At 41.0% G+C, this 23,771-nt stretch overlaps 1 protein-coding gene across 1 annotated transcript in view; it reads right to left on the minus strand.

Annotated features, from left to right (window-relative positions):
* The window catches only part of dcc (DCC netrin 1 receptor), a 185,162-nt gene that overhangs the window by 75,111 nt on the left and 86,280 nt on the right, over nucleotides 1–23,771 (minus strand). Inside the window, exon 13 of the mRNA XM_062434208.1 lies at nucleotides 3,107–3,248. Within this exon, the coding sequence (XP_062290192.1) occupies nucleotides 3,107–3,248 (142 nt within the window). The remainder of the gene's footprint in view (nucleotides 1–3,106; nucleotides 3,249–23,771) is intronic.

The following is a 23,771-nucleotide window of genomic DNA, read 5'->3' on the forward strand; positions in this document are numbered from 1 at the left end:
ATAACAACTGAAGAAGAAAAGCCAACTATGACTCCCAAGATGCATTTAAAACAAATCCAGTGACAGATCTTTAAATTCCATTGTGTGTTCTGCTTACATTGAGCTGAAGCTAAACATTACACTACACAACTATAAACCTGATAAAACATTTAGCAGTTTAAAATAGGTTTGTTTCAGTTTGGGATAAATTCAGTAGTCATGGTGACAGGTATCAATTTTTACTGCTTTCCTTTCATTTTTGATTGGTCTCCTCTCCATGGCAGCGGCAGCTCAGGCTCATAGGTATCATTTTGCTTAGAGCAATCCAGCACAGCAAACAAAGCTTACATCTAACACATATGACATCATATAAATACACTGTAAATTATTCAGGAAGCTAAAGTGCTCTTGTTGGGACATCTGAGGTCTTCCTGTGTGGAGTTTGTTACTTCCTGGCTTCTCTGAGGGTGATGCAGCTTCAGTTAATGACTCTAAATAGCCTGTAGGTATGAATGTAAGTGTGTGTGAAGGATTGTCTGTTTTCTATGTGTCAGTCCTGTCATTGACTGGTGATATGTACAAACCGGTGGTCTCCAACCCAGCTCCTGTAGAGCTACTGTCCATGTTTTAGGTATCTCACCACTCTAACAATGAACTCGTTATCAAGCAGCTGAAGTTTGTCAAAGGCTTGATAACGGGTTCATTATTAGAATCAGGTGTGTTAAGAGTGTCGAGATACCTAAAACATGGAGGGCAGTAGCTGTCCAGGAGTAGGGTTGGAGACCACTGGTTCAGGGTATATCACACTTCTTTTCCCAAAGTGGGCTTTAAAGGATAGATGGAGATAAAATGAGAATGTACATGTGAACTCAACACAGGCTGAAATACTTACCTTCTATATACTGCACTCTCACATTATCTTATTTCTATTTCATCAAGTGGGTTTGATTTTCCATCTTATATAACATTCATGTTTTTTTTAACCTGTTTTATTTTTATATCTTTCCTATGAAACACTAGTATTATGTCATTTGTCTTTACTAGTTTAAAGTGTCATTAAATGTGTTGAAGAGCACATAATGACTTGTTTAGAACATGACAGGTTGGACTTGATTTAGAACTTAAAACTTAAACTATTAAAACTATTAAATCTCTTTATTCTATGTCATCTGTTGTTGTTGTTGCGTGTGCGTCATGTTTTTATCTGGTTGTCATGGTTTTATCTGTTTTTAAAGCACAGATGGAGTGGCACCTGTACTCTTATTATATGTCATTTATAATGACAATAAAGCTTTCTATTTCTATTCTATTCTATTTTTGATTTGGATATTGCAGTTCCTGATTGACTTGTGACAGAACTCTGGACTTCATTCTTGACTTTACCTATTCCTGACTTCAACATTTTTGGGATTTTCCAATTGGATTAAATACTTCCAGGACCAGCAGCTCCTCTTGTTTCACTACTCTATTCCGAATGCTTTGTTACTTTCTTTAACAACACAGCAGCACAGTGTGAAACTCTCTAAATGAATGTTTCTAACAGCAGCGGTTTCTGGAACTTGCGGTCGTCTTCTCTACTGAAATCGTTTTGGACAGTTGTGTGTTTTTCCACTTTGGTAGTAGAAGTGTAGCGCCACACACTGTCACATCTTTAGTCTCAACCTACTTTAGTTCTAATTTTGACTGGAATAACAAGTCAGACAGAGAACAAACAAACAGGAGAATTTAAAGCCTTTGATATTGATTCTCTCTGACTGCAGATGTAATCACCTGTGTCACTTCTGAGTCTGTGTAGTGTAAATTGGAGAGTAAAATTAATGAGTTAATAAAGGTTTAATCTGTCGTTCTTTTCATCTCCTCGCTGAAGCTTTTTTTTATTTATTGAAATGTAGTTTTTTATTCTAACGCATTGAACAGAAGTGATTGCTGCTGACAGCATCCCTCGCTCATTCTCTTTCTCTCACACACAAACACACGCACACACACACACACACACACACACACACCTGCCACTGGGGAATGAATTTCTGAGCGGAAAGACATATGAAGATAGCCATCAGTGGAAAATAATGAAAAGGAAGATCAGTTTCATTTAAATCCTGCAATCCTCAAATTGAAATAATAGCTGGTGGCAGTTTGAATGCAGACATGCACACACTCACACGCGCACACACACGAAAATGCATGCAAATAGATACTGTACACGCAGAACAGGAAAAAAACAGGAACACACAAATTAAGCCTGCTGTGTCACACACATTAGAGCGTGCATATACACACACACACAAACACACACACACGATCCATATCTTGAGGATTTGAATTTTCTCTCTGTCTCTGAAACGGACACTATTTGGAGGATGCTGCTGGGAGGACCTGACAGCATTCATCTGATAAATCTTTCTCACATCTCCACAGTCAATTTAATCGTCTTGGTTTTTAAGACAAATTCAAGATTTTTACAGTCTAGGTGCTTATTGAAAAAGAAGAAGAAGAATAAAAGGCAAATGTTAGGGCTGATTTTCTACATTTTTCTTTTTGTCAACAACCCTTAAAATGAATTCATCATTCTGACAAGTATTATGTGTGTATCAAAAGCCTGTTATTACTTATTCTTCTGAGCCTTGTAGCTACATTGTTTTTTTATTATTACAATTCCTAGGAGTTTAAAGAAATTATTGATGCCTTTTTAAAAATGTAACTTTTATTATTTAAAAGGTGCAGTGTGTGAGATTTTAAAGGTGCAGTGTGTAGAATGTAGCGGCATCAGAAATCATTTTCATAAGTATGTTTTAATTAATGTATAATCACGTGAAACTAAGAATCCTGTTTTCATTACCTTGGAATGAACCCTTTATACTACACGGGATATGGACGCCGCCATATTGCACCACCATGTACAGTAGCCCACAATGGACAAACCAAACACTGGCCCTTTCTTGTTTTTTTGCGAGTATGATAGCAACCATACGTTCACCTACATTAGAGGAGGATTATTTACATGTTCGACCTCATCACAAGATGCCAGTAAATCCTACACGCTGCACCTTAAAATGAAATTACACCTGAAAGTTCAGCTGGACTTACAAATTCAAACTAAATGACTGACTGAACAAAAGAGCCTCACCTGTGAACAAATACCAGAAGTTGTTGGGTTCTATGGCCTCCTGGTCTCCACGGCGACCCGTCTTTCTGTATTTGATCTTGTAAGCGGTGATGATGCCGTTTTGGGTGCTGCGTGGAGGCGGCTGCCATGACACCTTGATGCTCTGAAAAACCACAAGACACAAACAATACAATCAATTTAACGAGATCAGTTGACTTTGGCTCAGGGAGGTAGAGCAAATCGTAAAGTCGGCGGTTCGATTCTTGCTCCTGAAGGCTGTGCCATCAGTGTATGAATGTGTGTGTGAATGGGGGAATGGCTCTTGTGGTTGTAAAAAGGGCTTTGAGTTGTTGGAAGACTAAAAGGCGCTATACAAATTCAACCCATTTACCATTTTCACCCAAAAACGATGTAAAATGTTATTTAACCACCTGTCATCACCATGTAACAAACATACAGTGTGGATGTAGCACCATGTTTGACTGTGTTCATGCTTTCATCACAGCGAGATGTGAAACTGGACTGTAAATCTGGATTTTGTTATGTCTATTTTTTGTTCAGATGAGTGTGATGCTGAGCCGGTGTGTGTGTGTGTGCGCTACTGGATCCTCTCAGTTAGAGGATTTAAATTTCTCTGCATGCTCGAGTGTGTATTTGTGTATAAGTATTGCATGTATTTCTGTGAGTGTGTGTGAGCGTGTGTTGCTGTGTATGTTTGGGTGTGTTGTTGCATGAATTTTAATTGCTTTATTTGCATGTTAACAACCCACCTCTGACACACACATACACACACACGCAGCAGATGTTTGCTCGGCCCCCAGTGTGCTCTGCTCTGTGAGGCAGCTGCCATCAACCATCCTGCTCATATACTCGGTATGACCCTGTGTGTGTCTGTGTGTGTGTGTGTGTGTATGTGATAGGTGGGTTGAACGTTAATGAATGAAGATTAATGAATTAGAAAAGAAAGGGGGGAAAAGATTTGATCCATGCCTTTCTTTCTCTCTCTGTTGCATCCACCTGTCTCTTTGTTGTCCCACGGATTATCTCTTTCTTCTATTACGACTATCTGTTTATCATTATGGTTGGAAGAAATGTAGAGATTTGGAGTATTTTCAATAAAACCACTTAGCCTAATCTAATCCCTAGTGTATGCATACACATTCACCCTGTTTACACCTGGCTTTAACATGCGTCTCTGGTGATAACAAGTGGACGGCGCTAAATACAAGTGTAAACAACCTCCGAGACGCATTGTGATCCGATATCTCAAACCACTTGGCGGGGGGGTCTGGGACGCGTCTGACCACATATCTGTTGTAGTGTAAATGCTAATGTGTGTGAAAATACGTAATCAACGCAGGACGTGGCGGTTGATTCAATAAACGGTTGAAAGAATGGAGGTAAGCGCAGATGTACGTGGTTGGAGTAGCGGACAGTTGGAATAGCCCATACGTGAATATTATGGTGCATTCTGATTATACTCAGAAGTCGGAATTTACAAGTACAGTTCTTTAGTCAGAAATTTCAACTGGAACACCCCTGGACTCGGATTTCCAACTCAGAAAGTCCGACAAACCTCACCAGCCGCAACCTCAAAATCCCAGATGGTCAACAGTGTGGAAGTTGTAGTAACATCCTGTTTATTAGAAGTTTTGTCTTATTTGTGTCTCATTTAATCAGTTGTACAAACAGCACTGTCCAACTTCTATCTGTGGACATGTTGCTACACTGTTTGTATGTGCAAAATACAGCGAAATGTGTTTTTATCAACTGGTATTGCTATTAATGGCTGACCTGGTTAGAACTGGTTTTCTGACTTCTAAACTGGAACGATACAAACTCAGGTGTGACATCATTCCCAGCTCATACTTCCAACTTCAGAGGTAAATGGAACATACCATTAGTTCTTGGAACATTTTTATTAGCTCTTAGCCTGCACTAAAAACAAATCTGCTGCTTGTCTTACTGATGTAATAACTGTGAGCGGGAAGTTCTATGACCTTCTAGCTGAAGCGATGTAGTAACAAAATCTGGACACATCGTCAGCTTGAGACGCAGAATAAAGACAGATGTGAACAGCAATGTGTCTCGGCTGTCCACTTGTCCTCGGATCACCTGAGACTAGGGTTGTCCGATAATATCGGAGGGCCGATATTTACTTAAAAATGTAATATCGGGAAGTATCGGTATCGGTTTTTATAACCGATGTTTGTCCTGTAGGCTTCAGCATTTCCGAGCCTGCATGAACGCAGCATGGGTCGTTTACCGGCGCGGGTTTGATGACGTATAACAACAGCACGCTAGACTCGTGGGTCGCTAACCGTCACAATAAAATTAGGAATAATGTGTTAATTCCACAATAGGAGATATGTTATGTTTACAAGTTTTGGTGTAAAAAGCCTGAATATATCGGTTTCAGGTGATATTGGAATCGCAAATTAAGAGTTGGACAATATCAGAATATACACAGTAATTTTACTTAAATACTTGACATGTGATTTTGGCTTTCTATTGACTCACAACACTGTAGAACATTCCCTTCTATTGCATTACATTAAACAAATCAACGTTTTGAGCCGAAATCGGCGCTTTTATATACAGTGTTCATTGACACAATGTCAAATATTAACATACTATATTGATTGCCCATGTAATGTAGACTGAAACACAAATAGCACCCAGCTGTGAGGTAATTTAGGGGTTAGGGTGATTGCAGGTAACACACATTTACTATAAACATCACAATTGAACTGCTGTAACCTTATAACTAAATGTTTTATTAGAATATCACAAATACACAAATAATGAACCATTATGTCCAATGGAAATCTAAAGTCTTGAAGAACCATATCTTGTTAGTTATTTAGTTTTCATTCGGGTGTGCAGAAGTCATCCACAGCAATATAACTTGTGTTTCAGCTGTATTTTTCAGTCATATCTCACACATGTCTGACAGCAAAGATACACTTCTATTTTAATCAATACCACGATCAGCACAGGCTGCATGTCAGCTCATGTTTCACCTGTGATGTACAGCATGTACATATAATTGCCTCCAAAGAGGGTTTTTTTACGCTTCATTTACAATTTCTTCCATTTAAACCACGTAACTACACTGTTGAGCGTCGGGCTCTGAATGCTGCCGAAGCACGGTTGACCTACGCTCAATATCGCTCCCTAACGATCTCATGTAGACGCTGATGAAGAAGTGAACCTGCTGCTGCTGCTCTGCTAACGTGCTGCTTTCACTCCGCATTGTGTAATGTTCACGCATGAGCGGAGTGCCAATCGTGGAACATTGCTCTCCGGTCCTCTTAGTACATCCAGTCGTATTTGGTGTGTTTGGCAGATGAGCCGACTTGAACCACAATTTAGGGTTTTGTTTTCATTAGTTTTATTGTCTCCCACACGCTGTTGGACTGGGTGACATGTTGCTTTATTACCATGAAAACACTCCACCCTGCTTCCAGAAATACTCACACGAGCACCAAATGTGTATTCATCCACTGCTGAAAATAGTCCTTGACAAATGTAATATTTCATCCTGCTTAAGTACTGTCTGCTTAGAAAAGGAGAGGAAAGGGTTAGGGTTAGGGTTAGGTTAAATTAAAAGCTTCTTTAGTAAAAATGAAAATTATATATTTTGGACCTGTATTTTTTTAATTTTGATTTTAATCTGCAGCGGGAACCAAGGGGATTCCGGCTGAGTGCAAAAGACTAGGTTTATGAGTCAGAAAGTAGAGACGTACTAGTACACGTCCGCTCCAATATTCAGTAACAGCATGTTTCGAAGTGGATTCTCAATTAATACAAAACATGTGCCGAACAGAACCAGACGGCCACTTACACATACAGATTGTATCACACACGCACACACACACACACGCAGAGTGAAGGTGTGCATTTCCCTCCATCAGCTGTGGTGTAAGTCATCGAGCCAACAAGCAGTTTAAATATTCAGCCGGTGTTACTGAGACAACGGCCAAAGAGGATTTCATTAACATTTAGCTGCACCTGTTCCCTCTGCTGCTCCTCATCCTGCTAATTGATTACAGCAGAACTGATTACCGAGAGGGGAGGAGGGAGAGAGGAGAGGAGAGACAGAAGGAGGTAGAGGGAGAGAAAAAGAAAGGGGCAAATTGAATCGATGTGTGTTTGCTAAATTCCTCCATATATCCTCCTTCACTGTCACTCTCCCCCTCTCAGGGGCGGTGTCACCACGTGCTTCATTAACTAATTAGCCACTTTGACAGGACACAGTTGGATGTGAGGTCTCCATGGAAACATATTTTGTACTGAAGTTAAATTCATGATGAAGTTCATCTATAAATGAAGTTAAATCCGTGTCGGTACAACCCCCACCGAGACACAAAGAGGCAAACCATCCATGAAGGACTGAGTCTGCCTGGAGTTCATTCACCTCAACAACAAGTTCAACTACAGCAAAAACATCACTGCAGCTGATCCTTAACACTGCAAGTTAGATACTGTTACTACTATTAATAAATATCCAACCATCTTCTATGAGTGCTACAATATCCAGTACTGCTGCTAATAATGCTACTACCGGTGCATTAACTAATATAGTACTGCTGTTACTAACATTCATAATACTGTTGCTGTGACTGATATTACATTTACTGCTATCCCTATCACTGCTGCTTTTACTGATATTACTGCTGCGTATATTATTGCTGTTGGCTAATGGTACCACCACTATTTCTACTGCTGCTACTAACATTGATAATACTGCTGCTACTACTAATGCTATTCCCACTGCTTCTACTGCTATAGTACTGCTGCTACTAACATTGATAATACTGCTGCTGCTACTAATGCTACCGCTGAGTACTATTATTATTATTATCATTTCAGATGTGTTTGGGATGCTAGTATTGGTCTCCAAAGAGAACCATCTCCTCGGCCTTGGCTAATCAGATCTACATTGTATATTGTTGGCTCTCCACTCTTCACCTGCTGCTGACAGAACATCTGAACCACAGTTTGTTCATTAAGTTGTTAAGTTTCATCTCTTTCGCAAAGCTGACTGAACTAAATGGTCTCCGTGGATCAATTAAGCAGGTTTCAGATGTACTTTCATTCCTTGTGTCAATGAGAGGTGAAGTAGCTTGAGGCTGTACTGTAAGACTGAATCATTCCTCTGCTTTTTTTCCCCCTCTTTCTGAGTACAGCAGAAAGTGTTGGGAGCAGGAATCCCTCCTGCTGCTGCTGCTGCTTTGTATTCAGATGTAGCTGACATTGTAAAGCAGCGGGCCTCTCCGATGTTTTTACCACAAAGGACACAAGAAAATGCAGGGAGGTCTGCAGAAAGCTGATGAAAATAACACTGAATAAGTACAGATAACCTAAATAACAGTCTGAGGGAAACTTAATTAAGACAGTAAACAAAGTTATGTCGGTTATGCATAACCCCAGATTCTACGAGTATAGCTGTAGATCTGTTGTTTTGCCTCTCTCAGGTCTGCATCTCTGGTATACAAGCTCGAACTGAGATCTGCTCCCAAATACGCCAGCTTTCTCTTCAGCTGATGTTGGTGGAGCAGTGGGCCCTGAATCTTCACACTCTAAGAGCTGTTGCTATTGGGATGTGGCCAATGCCCCAACGAGCCACAGAGTCCACAAGCATTAAGCACACACCATTTCACAACCCCATAAGTGCAGTGCACAAGAAAGATAAAAATGGCATAAGCTGTGCCAGCCATGGTCCTCCTTTGCTGTAGGCCCAGTGTGAATGGTCAGAGTGAAAGCATTACACTTCATGACTCCCCTGCTGCTGCGAGAGAGCAGGGATGCTCTTTAAAAACAAACTGTTAAAAGTCCCAAATGCAAGCATAGCAGGAATGAGAGGGCGAATAGCTCACTAATCCATGATGATGTGAGTAGAGGAGCATACCACATGGTGTGCGCAGGTGCCCACAGCGAGTACGCAAGCACACATTTTACAAACAGTGAACTGATGTTGGGAGAGCAGGCAAGGATGATTGCTATGCACTGTAGGAGTTCCAGAGACTCATATAAACAAGCCAAGAGAGAGTTTTGAATATATGCCAGCTTGTAGTGCATATAATGGCTCTCTACCAAGATGACAGTGTGTGCATAAGGTGTCCAGAGCTGACAGTGTGTCACTGACCGTTGAGCACATTCAATACTGAATGAGTCAGAGAGGACTCAGATGTGTTGCGCAAGTGACATGGTGAAATCGTGAAGCTGCTGCAAAAATGTCGGCCACTGCCACTTCTCTGACAAGAGCTGTGGAGACGGACAAATCCCTTGTCGAGTGTGCACTCCCAGTGGGAGATCCACCCCCACTGGGACATGTGCCTGTGTGATATTGTCATACAACCAGTGGGCCAAGCACTGTTTTATCAGAGGCTTCTGCTGCAAATGCTCTCTGTAATGTACAAATAGCTGCTGTGTCTGTCTGAAGCCCACTGTGTGAGCCACACAATAAGACAATACATGCACAGGGCAGAGTCGGTTTGATTTTCCTTCTCTTTCCCTTCTGGGATCAGGAGGGAAGAAACCTTCCAGGAAAATATCTCTTGATCTAAAAGAGCTGGTTATGACCTTGGGCATGAATGTGGGATTTGGCCGCAGAGTGGCTGTGATCCCGTCTTCTCTGATAATGAGATAAGACAGGGAGAGTGAGAGCACAAATAAGTAATTTACTATTATTGCCAAAGTCAAGGCGGGGAGAAGTGCTGTCTTTGGTAACAGAGAGATTTGCAGAAGTGGCTAGAAAGTGTGTCCACCCAGAACACATGACACCTGAGGTAAATCCCACCGCGGTGCCAAGAATGCATAACAGGTCTCTCTCTTCTGACTCGTTTCAAGAAGTACTCAACCAGCAGACACACTGCTCTCACAAACACAGATCTCTCTCCATAGCCTTTATGACAGGACGAAAAAGCTGCATCATATGTTTGAACTGAAGATGGAGCTAGATTTCTATCTACTAACAGCTGGAGGAAGGTTAACACATAAGATGTGTGATCTGAGCTGATGAGAGGACCATTTCTCTGCGTAACAAGCTACAGTAGAAGGTGCCCCTGCCGCGTGGATAGTGTGTACCACTGCAGGGGAAAACCCTGATTTCCCCAAGCATTCCCGTTCAAGAGCCAGGCCCATAAATGCTGGCCTATCACTGGAAAGTATAGGATTAAGCTATCCAACTGCGAGGGTGCATCTCTGCACCATGGGAAAAGCCATGGCTTCCCTGATAGCAGCTATCAATGTCATGTGTGTCATGGAACCATGACATTCAGGGGCCACCATAATGACCGTTAAACTCTACTTGAATGTGTGCTAGAAGGCATCCACTCCCAGTGGAGGATCATCAAGTGCATACAGAGAACCATAGCATGCACATCTTCTCATGAGGCACACAGATCCACCCCTATTCTCAACAACAATAACAACAAAACAATAAGTGTGGTATTTTAACATCGACCCATTTTGGGAGGGGTATCCATGTGACATCGGGCTCGGTTCTGTTTGCTTGTGACATGTGTGTTCTGATGGAGCACAGGTTCATCTGAGACCACAGCTGGAGGCTTCTGACCATTTCCAGCAGCCAAGCTGAATGAACACTGCCCGCATGATTTATATACACTGCTGTTGTCATATTGTCTGTCAATACTACCGTATGCTTCTCTGTCAGCAGTGGGGCAAAGTGTTTCAGCACTTTGAGCACTGTGGAGAAATGGCCAGAGAAAGGCGGGATGGGAAACTCCTGTCAAAAGAACGTGAGGGTTTTTACAATATGCCAGAACTGCCTGCAGGGAGGGAGTTATCATGCATCTTTTGTGATGTATCAGGTTGAGGTAGAGATGGCTGGACTTTTCTCATGTGAGGAAAAACGTGCCTGGCTGACATCATGCCTAGTAGGTGCATCACAGATAGTGCCATTGCCACTCTGTAAGCCGTGATGCACGACAGCAGAGAGCTGAGCACGTCTAGCCTAGCTGGGGACAGTTTTGCTTTCATGATTCCCAGGTAGATTATTGTCTGGTAGGAGAGGGAAGAGCTCCTTTGCCAGTTTATGGTAAAACCCAGGAGAGAGTGGTGTTTTACAAGCTCTACTGTGTGGAGCGCTGTGCTCTCTCTAAAAGATGGCATATCAATGAGGTTGACCAGGTAAAATAAGACTGACGTCTTTCCTGTGTAATGGCAGGGCTGTTTCAACACATCTGAAGAAAGTGCATAGAGCTAGAGAGTAACCAAAGGGGAAATGGTTTTAATGATAATGCACTCCTCTACACGAGAAAAGCAGGAAATCCCAGTGCCTGAGGATATCAATGGATATGAACCAATCACTGGGAGGCACATACACCAGCATATGTTTTATGGTTAACATATGAAAAGGTTTCTTCATTACAGATTTGTTGAAAAAAGACAGGTCTCATTCCGCCTGTATTCATCCCTCATTCTCCATGCCTGGGGGAACTCTGGAAATAGTTCCTTTTTCCAGAAGCTATGACAATTCTGTCATCAGAGCAGCTATCTCTGTCTGAGATGACATGACAGTCTCCAATAGTCAGGCCTTGACAGTTTGGGGGCGGTGTTGGCTTGTGAACTGGAGAGCATAGCCCACTGGTATTAATATTTCCATCCATTCGTTCATGGAAAGCAGACTTTGCCACACTGAGCAGTGCTCTGAAAGTGGATGTGAAAACATCTGTGAAGCCTCTGTGAACATTTCTGACAACCAGTGCAGTGCCATCACCGCCGCTGTGTGACTCAAGTGCTCGCTCAACACTGGCCATGGGGGGGCGGGGGCGAGAGACTCTGAGTCTGAATCATGGTATGGCGAAAAACCTCCACTAACTCACACTGATTAGTGGGAAGTGGAGAGACAAGAAAGGCGGAGAGTGTGCATGGACGCTTGTGCACACTTCAGACAAGAACTGATTCTTGCTCATAATAATGTGAGCGACAGGACTGCCTCAGCTACAAGTGTATGTGTGTGTGTGTGCAGCAGATGTAACGTATGTGGGGGATTGTTTCTCAGTAGAAACAGTTGCTAAATACTCAGTGTTAACAAAGACAAACTGAATGTGAGGAAACTGATCTTTAGTGACAGGTGGGTGTTTCAAAATTAATTGTTGTGTCCAGCAGTCTCTGGACTGCTGGACAAAAAAAAAAAAAGGTTCTCTGCATCTCTCTGCGTCATTGGTGCTGCTGTTCACAAGGTGGCTCTTTGAGCAGGTTGGACCAGATGTTGGCCCCTGGCAGCAGGACATCATGGAACTTGCTGAGCCGCAGTCACTAGAAAGGAGGAAGATGCAGTGCAGGAGTGGGCTGGGGTGAGCTGCAGCACTGGCTGCCACAGTTAGAAGTGTGCCTCCTCACTCCGTCCACTGTGGTGTGGAGGTGGGTGGAGGGATTGCAGAGAGCCACCAGTGCCCTAATCTGTCGGGGGTTGGAAAACACTGCATCAATGAAGGGTCAAGCATCTTAAATGCAAGGCCACACTGGGAAAACCCTGACACAGTGATTCTGGGATACAGACATCTTGCTGTGGGAAGCTATGAGTAGGTGAAGCCCGGGAGGTCTTGGAAAAGAGCCAGTGCTGGCAGTCCATGGCGAGGCGGGAGACAGCTGCGCATGCTGGGCTCCCCCCTCACTGATAAACTTCAGATGTCCCCTTGGGGAGAGGGGAAAGCTTGGGGGAGTGTCGACTATGAAGGGAGCTGAGTCATCGGAGTCCTGCCCAGCACCATGCACCCCTCCCGAGCCAGGTCAGTCGAAAATGCCAAGTGCTTCTTCAACTGCGTAGCGCACACTGTCAGCACAGCTGCCATCTCCATCACCTTCCACTTGCAGTACTGCAAAGGCATCTGCTTGCCACGGTAGCTCCATAACAGTGAGGCGAGCACAAAGGTGAGACCGGGGGGAAAGCGCTATCCTGATGTGCACTAGACTGAAGCCCATCTCAGAGCGGGCGTGGAGGTCAGAGGGAGTGATATAGCCAGTTTCACAGATGGTACAAAGGTGAGCGCTCCGTACAGGCGCTGAGCTGAAGACATGTCTTCTTTCTTCAATTCCCTAACGGTTGACTGTATCTAACACTGAACAAAAAATGGGGAGCAGATCTCAAGTAAAGCTGGTCTTATGTACTGGAGATGTGGACCTGAGAGGGGTTAATTGTGTGGGCACAATGTATGAAAGGTATGAAAAAAAAACCTTCACGACTGTGAATGTGCACAGGGATAAACCCAAAAGCAACCACCCTTAGATTGTGAAGTCTATAGGATAACAGAACAATACTGCTAATATTACTTCTACTAATGTTGATAATTATTACATTTCTCATACTTCTACTGCTGTTACTGTTTACATTAAACCAAACCTCAAAGTTTTTCAGACATCAAAGTTAATTGTATTGGCAATTAGTTTAATTGAGTTAACAAATGAAAGATAACAGCATTACCTCCTCCCATGATGCTGATGCAGGACATGGCACAGCACTGATGCATTTCCATGAAGATGTACAGTCAGTATTATTGTTATTTTTAGCTGTACTCTGACTATATATACCACTGCAGCTTTTCAGATCGATGTATGAAAAAAGGTTTAAAAGGAAAACAAAACTTTAAACTGAAACCGGAATTAATTCAGTGGGTTTCTCCTCTTCCTCTGTTTCAGTATGCAGAGCTGTAGTGAGAGCTGCATACAGAACACCTCATCCATCCTGTGACCTCCACACACACACACACACACACACACACACACACACACACACACACACACACACACACACACACACACACACACACACACACACACACACACACACACACACACACACACACACACACACACACACACACACACACACACACACACACACACACACACACACAAACACACACACACAGGGCCAGGTGAGTAAACACTCCCTGAATTCAATCTGTGATTGTTTGTTCATGTCCTCTGGGTGAGAGCTGCAATCACATCAACTGTGTGTGCGTGTGTGCGAGTGTGCGTCTGTGTGTGTGTGTGTGTGCGAGCGTGAGCTTGTGTGTATGTATGTGTGTGTGCATGTGTGTTAATGTCCTCTGGGTAAGGAGCAATCACATGTAGAGCAGACTGTCTCTATTTGCTCTGCAATACAACATGCAACACCATGCTGCAACATGCACTGTGTGTGTTCCTGTGTGTGTTTGTGTGTGTGTGTGTGTGTGTGTGTGTGTGTGTGTGTGTGTGTGTGTGTGTGTGTGTGTGTGTGTGTGTGTGTGTGTGTGTGTGTGTGGTGTGTGTGTGTATTTTCAGAATATAAACAGCTGATAAGTTTTAGTACAATATATTAAAAAATACTGATGGAGGTGTGTTTGAGCAGTTGGTCTCCCCCCCCCCCCCCCCCCCCCCCCCCCATAAATCAAAAACCTAAAGCACCCCTCTGTTTTACTTTATACCTTCTGATGTCTTTGGGGAAAAACCCCACACTCACCTGCTGACGTGAATACATGTTGCCATGGTAACCACATGATCTTGCATAATTATATAGATCACTCGAGGGTGAAATTTCCACTGGGGATGGGGGGCTATGAGGTTTTCCCTCTCATTTTAGAATCCTATTTCTGCCCCCCCCCCCCCCCTGCCAAAATCCATGTGACTGATTTGATACATTGATCTGGATTGCCCTACGTTATCACTGTGCTTACACATATCATTATAAGCAGCAGCATGTTACTTGCAGGGTATTGTTACCCTAGGACATATGTTACATTACAAGTGGCAAAACTAAGTTTAATCAAAAATGTTGTTTTGCAGACTAACAATCTCTTGATTTTTAAGTGTGCTGTTGATGAACACTATTCTCATACAACACAGCAAGGAATACACATTTAAAAAAGGAGCACAAAGGAAATGGACAAGTTATTCACAGCTGGACAAAACTGAAAGTAATAGTGGGCGGTGGTGAAACAGCTTCATGATTACCTCAGAAAACAGAAAATAATGATTTGTTTTTGCAAATTGAATGTATTATATTGCATTTGCTATTGTAAAAGCATGTAGCATGATGTATACCACCTGCAAAAAACAATATACTATGAGGATTGGTATACTGTAGTACATAATGTATACAGCTAGTATATAGTATGGAAATAAGGCATGGTTTATGTTTTGGTGGGGATTGTTGTACTATATATATATATATATATATATATATATATATATATATATATATATATATATATATATATATGGTAAAGGTACAAATCTTTAGCTGTAAAAAATAAATATGTTTTTAAGTAGTAGTAGTAGTAATAGTAAAGCCTGCTATATTGATATAAATATATATAAATGCACTTAATAGATTTAAAGTATCATTCAATCATAAAACTTAATAAATCCAATTTATGGTTAAATATTTTACTTAATGAATTATACAATAATCTACATATACTGTACAAATTGTTATATTTTTTAAAAAGCAATAAAGATTGACATTCTGATGTAATTCAACTTTAGAGTTCAATTTGTCCTTGTTTGTTTAATGCTAAAAAATATAATCCTTGTTTTATCTTTGTTGCAATAACAACGTACACAACAGTATATACTTATCCTCAGGAACATTCAGGAGAAAAAAGAAGAAGATTTGCTCTGGGTTTAAACTCATGACTTCCAGCTCACAGAACCCTCCCTGGTCCAATCAAAGCTCGGCTGCTCTGTCTAATTAGGAGTCGTGCTCCTGATGAGAGGGGCGGAGCTTCAGGTGATGTTGGAGGAGTAATGTTTGATTCAGAGAAGAAGACGGTTCAAGTATAAAAACAGATCTGATGAACAACAACAACAAACCAATGATTATGTGTCTGTTTGTGTTTCTGAAGGTGTAATCATCGTGTTAGGACGACGCCTCCACACCACACATCAGAGCGAGGGAATCTGAGATGATTAAGCATAATTATTTGTTGTTGAATGACATCATCACAGGTGTGGGGCAGTCAGAACAGCTGGTATTTCAAGCATATAATTGCAAAGATGAATGGATGATTTCACAAAGTGTGTGTTTTGTGTAGAGAACTAAAGTGAATGAATAACTAGCTGACACAATGTACCAATGACTAAATGAGTGAATGAATCAAAGACAAAACAATAGAATTATACAAAACCTAGTCTATCAAACCAACAAATACATTCACTTAGATTTTTAAAGTCAAACTCAACTGAAATAAATTGTTGGTGTTTTGAATTGCTTATTTGGTCAAAATTGAGCCAACAAAAAGAAAACAGTTCTGTATTTATTTTATTTTGAGCAATAGAGGAATGTTTGGTATTGGCTGATAATATCAGTACTGTAATTGGTCTAATATATGTCTGAGTGTATATCTAAAGATTTTTATAATATCACTTCATTTCCAAAGGCCTGACTCCTAGGCATTTAACAGCTAGGGGGCCAACGTCATTAGCCATCATTCTAACTGTGACTTGAACCCTAACCCTATGTACATTACTCTGACTCATTGCAATTCAACACAACTTGACCCATGAAAAACAGCTAACTAGACCCCCTCCTTTCAGTAACGTGGGATACTTAGACATACCTAGACAACACAAGTAACCTCGAGTGGGATTCAATGCTAACACGAGCAAGCTACCTTGCTAGCTTACATGTTCTGAGTAGAATAAACCTAGCATGCGTCCTCCGAAAATTGGTTGTAAAGGAACTTACAGCTTAAACCACAAACAGTACATAATCAACTGTGGCCTACCTGAAAAAAAAAGGGGGGGGGGGGGGAATCATGTATTAACCATAGACTGTAGAAAGATGGATGTAGTGAGGTATGATGTTGCATTTAATGTTTGCCGCATTTTTTTCCGTTTGGAGCCAGGACTTTGGAGCCTCACTGAACATGCTCACAGCCAGGATGCTAGCTTACTGGGAACACTGAACGGTGCACACATTGGGATAACGTTAGCTACTTAAGCTATGTTATGCAAGCATCAACTTTCATGAGATATTCAGTATGATGTTCTACAGTCGGTACCACATCACAGAAACAGTCTCCTAGTAGAGTATCATTACAGTTCATATATCCTTCCATTAAAAGTGGAAATCAGAAAAAGGAGCTTCTGTTACACCGCTATAGAGCAGCATTTCACTACAATAAATTGTATGTATAATAATTAACAATTGACAAACTGCAGTTTTAATGTACACTACTGTGCAATATCAGTATTTCAGGTATCCTACTACTTTCAGTTCAACTGTGCAATAGTTTTTTATTCACTTTTAAATGTGCAATATCAGACTCCAGTAAATTATCATTCTGACAACACCAATAGCCCTCTTGTACATTATGTTACTATTTTTTATTTCCAATAGTTTTTATTGCTTGTGTATTATTATTTATTATTCTTTATTGGCGCTCTTGCTATTTTTGCTATCCACTTTTCTGCTGTAACACTGTAAATTTCACCATCGTGGGACTAATAAAGAATGATCTTATCTGGAGGCTCATCCTGCTAGCTTCATTAGACATGTTTAAATGCACCTAGGAATGAATTCAATCAACGCAAACAAAATCTACAGATTATTTTGCTTGTGGGAAGCTAGATGGAGAACCTTCAAACTTTATCTGGATTCTCAGGAGACAGGAGTCCTTGTATGCATGTTTTCATGTTTTCATTGTGAAACAGTAGGGTGTTTCCAAAAGGCCAGCATGAACAACCTCATATGGAGAGTTAATAACAGAGTTTTCACAATGAATTCTTTAAAACTTCATTTCATGTAAGCAAAAGTCAAATGAACAGTTCACACTGAGCTCAGCTTGACCCTTCACTGCTGCTTCTTTTAATAATAGTTTGAATGAATCTAACACATTTCACTACTGCAGAGACTCACTGTGAGGTTCTGTTACTCCAACTGCAAACCTTCCCAAAAGCTATTCTTAGACAAGTAATGGAGCTGAAATGTAAAATTCATGGTTTGCTGGATGTTGACAGAATCCCCGTCTGATACTCTCTTTGAAAGCCAACGATACGATAACCCCGACTGGACTGTCGTGAGAATTCTGGGGTAAAAAAATAAAAAAATAAAAAAAACCCACAGACTGTCATACTTACTATGAACTCTGACTGTGTGTGTTCAACCAAGCATTCAGCATACATACACACACACACATACACGTACTCTGACAGTAACGCTCCACTGACTGGAGAAAAGTTGAGAAAATGTCAGATTTGTGTAAAAAGTTGGTTTCACAGCAGAAGCCTGACAAGAGCAGTCAGATTCACATTTTCTCCTTCAGCAACAAGCTGCAGGGAAACTGACTGAGGCTGGACCCAAACACACACACACACACACACACACACACACACACACACTCACGTACTGTGTTTATGTATGTGGCTATTAAGGAGCAAGCACAATGCTGTAGGAGTAAAGCACAGATTGGCGTTCACAATCAGTTTTTAGATGTTTCTCTATAAGAAAAATGACTCCCCCTTAATTACTGTTACTATGTTTACTTTATTAGAAAGAACTGAACTGTCCACCCACATGTTACTGTTTAACAATGCTAACTGCAGCCTGGTAACAAAGAGTCTTTTAAAGAGTTGGCTGTTACACCCACATGAGGCACTCTTCTCGCTGCAACTCATCCACCAACCACCTGTAGACTCTTCAAAAGGAGAAGGTCAGAGCCTGGGAGCTAAACATCAACTCTTTACGTATTCTATACTCACATAATAATCTATTCTGTATACTCACTTCTCACAACAACATACTGTATATGCATTATTTAACTAGCTCCACTCTGTGCTTCCGTGCCAAAGCGCTCACCTTAAAGTGATGCTGACACTCGCTGCTACTCAAACAACATTTCAAGAACCCTGCTTCCACTCCAGCATCCACCTGTAGTAATCATCACCACTTCCCACTCCTTCCTGTGTGCTCTCTGTGTTGATGGGGAGTGAAAAAAGTTAGAGCTGAGATGCCAATTATCAACACAGCACATATTCAATATTCTAAACAGTTGCAATGTAGAAGAGATGGGACTTAAGACCTTTGCACATCAATGGTGACGTGAATAAGTGGCACGAAATTGCGAATAATTCAGAGGCGACTTTCAATGCGCCTGACTATTCACATTAAGGGGCCGTTTAGACGAAGCCAGATTTCGAAAACGATCCCCCCCCCCCATTTCTCTCGGCAGGGGGGCCAGACATTTCTCTGTAACGATGGACTCATTCCCAAAACGCATTAACTCTCGAAAATGTTGTAGTACATATTCCAGGCCTGTGTGTGGCGCTGTTTCAGCTACAGAAATCCACCGAAAAACGAAGAAGAAGAGGCGGAGCATGCGCATAAAGCCTGCGCCCTGTATACAAAGAGACAGTCGAAGAAGGAGAAATAACCGAACAACACCGATATATCGGTTTTGCTGTAATATATATCCCCCTAGCGTGTTAATAAGGGTCATTATCTGCTGCAGCACCGCCAGCATCGTCGGGGTTAGGCTGTATTCCGCCATTGTGTGTTGTTGTTATGAGACGTCGCGGTCTTAAGAGGTCAAAAGCTAGAGGGGCGGGTCGAGATGACATCATCGTTTGCGTTTCCGGTGTTCTCACGAATCCAAAACCTGAAACGTTTTGGACTTACCACCTTGGAACCAGGTTTTAAAAAAGTGCGTTTTCAAGCAGCGAAAACTCCGGATCCGTCGTTACGGTCGGCCTAAACGCACAAGACATTTGCGGTTTCACTCCAAAATCGTCTCCATGTGGATGGCCCCTAAGTGTGACGCAATTTAGCAAATAAATGGAATCAACATGAAGCGATGATGATCTGGTGCTCCTTTTACTCAATAAAAAGAAAGAAAGACGAAATACCTGGGCACACCCAATACTGACTAGGTGAGAAGAAATCGGTGAGTTTGAAGACACCGAGTTTGATGATTTGTGCTTAGCTGTGATTGGTGGATCGAGGTCAACAGGCCGTGTTCAGGAACAGAAGTTTATCTTCATGTTTACAATGTTAAAATGACACAGCTACTCATACGGTTACAACTAGAAGATGTTTAACAAAAGTCTGTCGTCTTCATCTGCATAGAGGTCAGAGGTCACACTACAGCAGGGTTTAAATCAGCACAGCCACTTCCTGCTTCAGTACATGTAGCTCAGTATTCACCTTGAATCTATATTAGCAGCAGGCCTGCAACTCTCTGCGCCTCTTTTTTAACGACGTGCGTCAGGAGGCTTTAAATCGTCGTGCAGCTCTGACATCACTGATTGATCAGCTCTGACCTGAGAGCCCATCGACAGACAAATATCAATCACGTGCAGGAAAAGAAGCGGGACAGAAACTAAATGAGGTCAGCTCTCCGCAGACAGTCTGAACCTCCTCTTTATGGACATAAATTATGAGCTGAGTTTGGAAACATTCGTCATGGTCTCTGCTGCTGCTGCTGTCTGAGCAGGAAGAGGAAACGTGATGAAACAGGTCATGTCTATGGAGGTACTAGAGGGTAATGATTGGATTTGAACTCCCCTCTTCCTTCAGACGCCTGTGAGAGTTTCTTACTTTCAAATATCAGATTTATTTGACTTTTTACAGATCTCAGGTCTACACGACAAACTGTTAACTTATTTGGTGCTATTTGGCCTGGTATCCCACCACTATCAAAGAAAAGACTGTAGATCAACACCAAAACAATACAAATGTCTGATTCTAACCAACAATCATTCACAGCTGTGTGTAGAATATGTATCTGTAGACATCAGCTGCAGGGTTACACACCTGTTGCATCTGTAGCCTTTCATTTTGGCAGATGCACCGTGCATATATTAAACCTGAATAGCTTTTCTCCTGATTTTAACCCGGAAAATGCAAATCATACTGTGATTTTCTGAGCTTATCCACACTGATTCTAATTGTCTTCAGACACTGAGATCATTTACAATATAGTGACCATTATTTTTCTTTTACCATAAACAAATCTCCAAACTCCAGTTTCCTGTGGATCATTAAACGGTGGTGTTAAACGTTCCCTGATGTGACCTGAATGCAGTCAACAGTGATGGAGGCATGATGTTACTACGTAGTCCTGGTTGTATCCAAAATAACTTTGATAATATTTTAATCTCAGTACATTCACATAGTAGATATTATTATAGTGCTTTACATTACTCTGAAATACATTTATACTGTGTATGTATATATATATATATATATATATATATATATATATATATATATATATATATATATATATATATATATATATATATATATATATAAATAAGTCTCCTCCAGCTTTGACTCTTCTCTCTGCTCATTAAACTCTCAGAGGATGGGTGTAATGATGCGATGTGATGTGATTGGCTATTAGGCTAGTTGGGTGCCAGCTTCTTTGGATTCTTTGGGTGTTTTGGGTTGTGTCCATATATATATTGAGATGACCCTGTCCCTGAAACCTTACTCACACACTAATACACATGAACACTACTGATGCTACTCACTAACACTCATTCCTGATGTTACCTTACAGTTTATTATCTTTACAACAATAAATAACTCATATTTAAAGGCATTTTGTATCTAAGCTTACATGGGTTAAGATGATATGTGCAGTATTTTTATATGTATGTATTCATGTCTTCTGTTGTATATTTAACAGCTGCTGCGAGGTGAACTTCCATTTCCTTCTTCTCCTTTTCAAGCACCTTCTAGAGGCCCCTGCAGGGCCCAGAACCCTGACGTCTGTGTGTGTGTGTGTGTGTGTGTGTGTGTGTGTGTGTGTGTGTGTCAGGTGCCCTGTGTGTAACACTTTCTATATCATATAAAATACATGGTTTTATTGAATATGTGTGAATGGGAGTTAACACCCATGAATAAACGGCATGTGGAATGGTCCTTTTTCATATTTTCATCCCATAAATCACACCAGCAGTTTGGATAGTAAATAGGGGAAATTAAACGGGCGGGGAATATGGGCCTAAATGAAATAAATCAAAGATATATAAATATATATTTGTGGATCACATCAATCAGCAAAATGAGGCCAGAGCACAAGAGGGAAACTTTTGACTGATGGCAGTGTCACAGTTTAAATGTGTCAGAATAAACAGTCATCAGTCACTTTCAGGGGTGGAAACCTCGAAAATGTGTTTAAACAAGAGTTTATGAAGGTGAATAAAACTCATGTTTCCTGAGATCAGTCAAAATCTTAAGAAATAAGATAAGAACTACAATGAGAATAAATATGTGTAGTGTGTGTAGAGATGTGTGTGTAGTGTGTGTGTGTGTGTAGAGATATGTGTAGCATGTGTGTAGAGAGGAGTGTGTAGTGTGTAGTGTGTGTGTGTGTGTGTGTGTGTGTGTGTGTGTGTGTGTGTGTGTGTGTGTGTGTGTGTGTGTGTGTGTGTGTGTGTAGAGAAATGTGTAGTGTGTGTGTAGAGATATGTGTAGCATGTGTGTAGAGATAGTTAGAGATGTGTGTAGTGTGTGTAGAGGTGAATTTAGAGATGTGTGTAGTGATATTAAGAGATGTGTGTAGTGTGTGTATAGGTGAGTTTAAAGATGTGTGTAATGTGTGTAGAGGTGAGTGTAGAGATGTGTGTAATGTGTGTATAGGTGAGTTTAGAGATGTGTGTAATGTGTGTATAGGTGAGTTTAGAGATGTGTGTAATGTGTGTAGAGGTGAGTTTAAAGATGTGTGTAATGTGTGTAGAGGTGAGTTTAGAGATGTGTGTAGTGTGTGTATAGGTGAGTTTAGAGATGTGTGTAATGTGTGTAGAGGTGAGTTTAAAGATGTGTGTAATGTGTGTATAGGTGAGTTTAGAGATGTGTGTTATGTGTGTATAGGTGAGTTTAGAGATGTGTGTAATGTGTGTAGAGGTGAGTTTAAAGATGTATGTAGTGTGTGTAGAGGTGAGTGTAGAGATGTGTGTAGAGACGTGTAGTGTGTGTAGAGATGTGTATAGAGATGTATGTAGAGTGTTTAGAGATGTATGTAGTGTGTGTAGATATGTGTATAGAGATGTATGTAGAGTGTTTAGAGATGTATGTAGTGTGTGTAGAGATGTGTATAGAGATGTATGTAGTGTGTGTAGATATGTGTATAGAGATGTATGTAGAGTGTTTAGAGATGTATGTAGTGTGTGTAGAGATGTGTATAGAGATGTATGTAGTGTGTGTAGAGATGTGTATAGAGATGTATATAGAGTGTGTAGAGATGTGTATAGAGATGTATGTAGAGTGTGTAGAGATGTGTATAGTGTGTGTGTAGAGATATTTGTAGAGATGTGTATAGAGATGTGTATAAATGTGTATAAATGTGTGTGTATAGATGTGTGTATATAGATGTGTGTAGTGATGTGTATATAGATGTGTATAAATGTGTGTATAGATGTATGTGTGTGTGTGTGTATAGATGTGTAGTGTGTGTATAGATGTGTATAGAGATGTATGTAGTGTGTGTAGAGATGTGTATAAATGTGTGTATAGATGTGTGTAGTGTGTGTAGAGATGTGTATAGAGATGTATGTAATGTGTGTAGAGATGTGTATACATGTGTGTAGAGATGTGTATAAATGTGTGTATAGATGTATGTAGTGTGTAGAGATGTGTATAAATGTGTGTATAGATGTGTGTAGAGATGTATATAGAGATGTGTATAAATGTGTGTATAGATGTGTGTAGTGTGTGTAGAGATGTGTA

Source organism: Scomber scombrus, chromosome 15 (genome assembly GCF_963691925.1).
Source record: "Scomber scombrus chromosome 15, fScoSco1.1, whole genome shotgun sequence".
In the NCBI taxonomy this organism is placed as follows: Eukaryota; Metazoa; Chordata; class Actinopteri; order Scombriformes; family Scombridae; genus Scomber; species Scomber scombrus.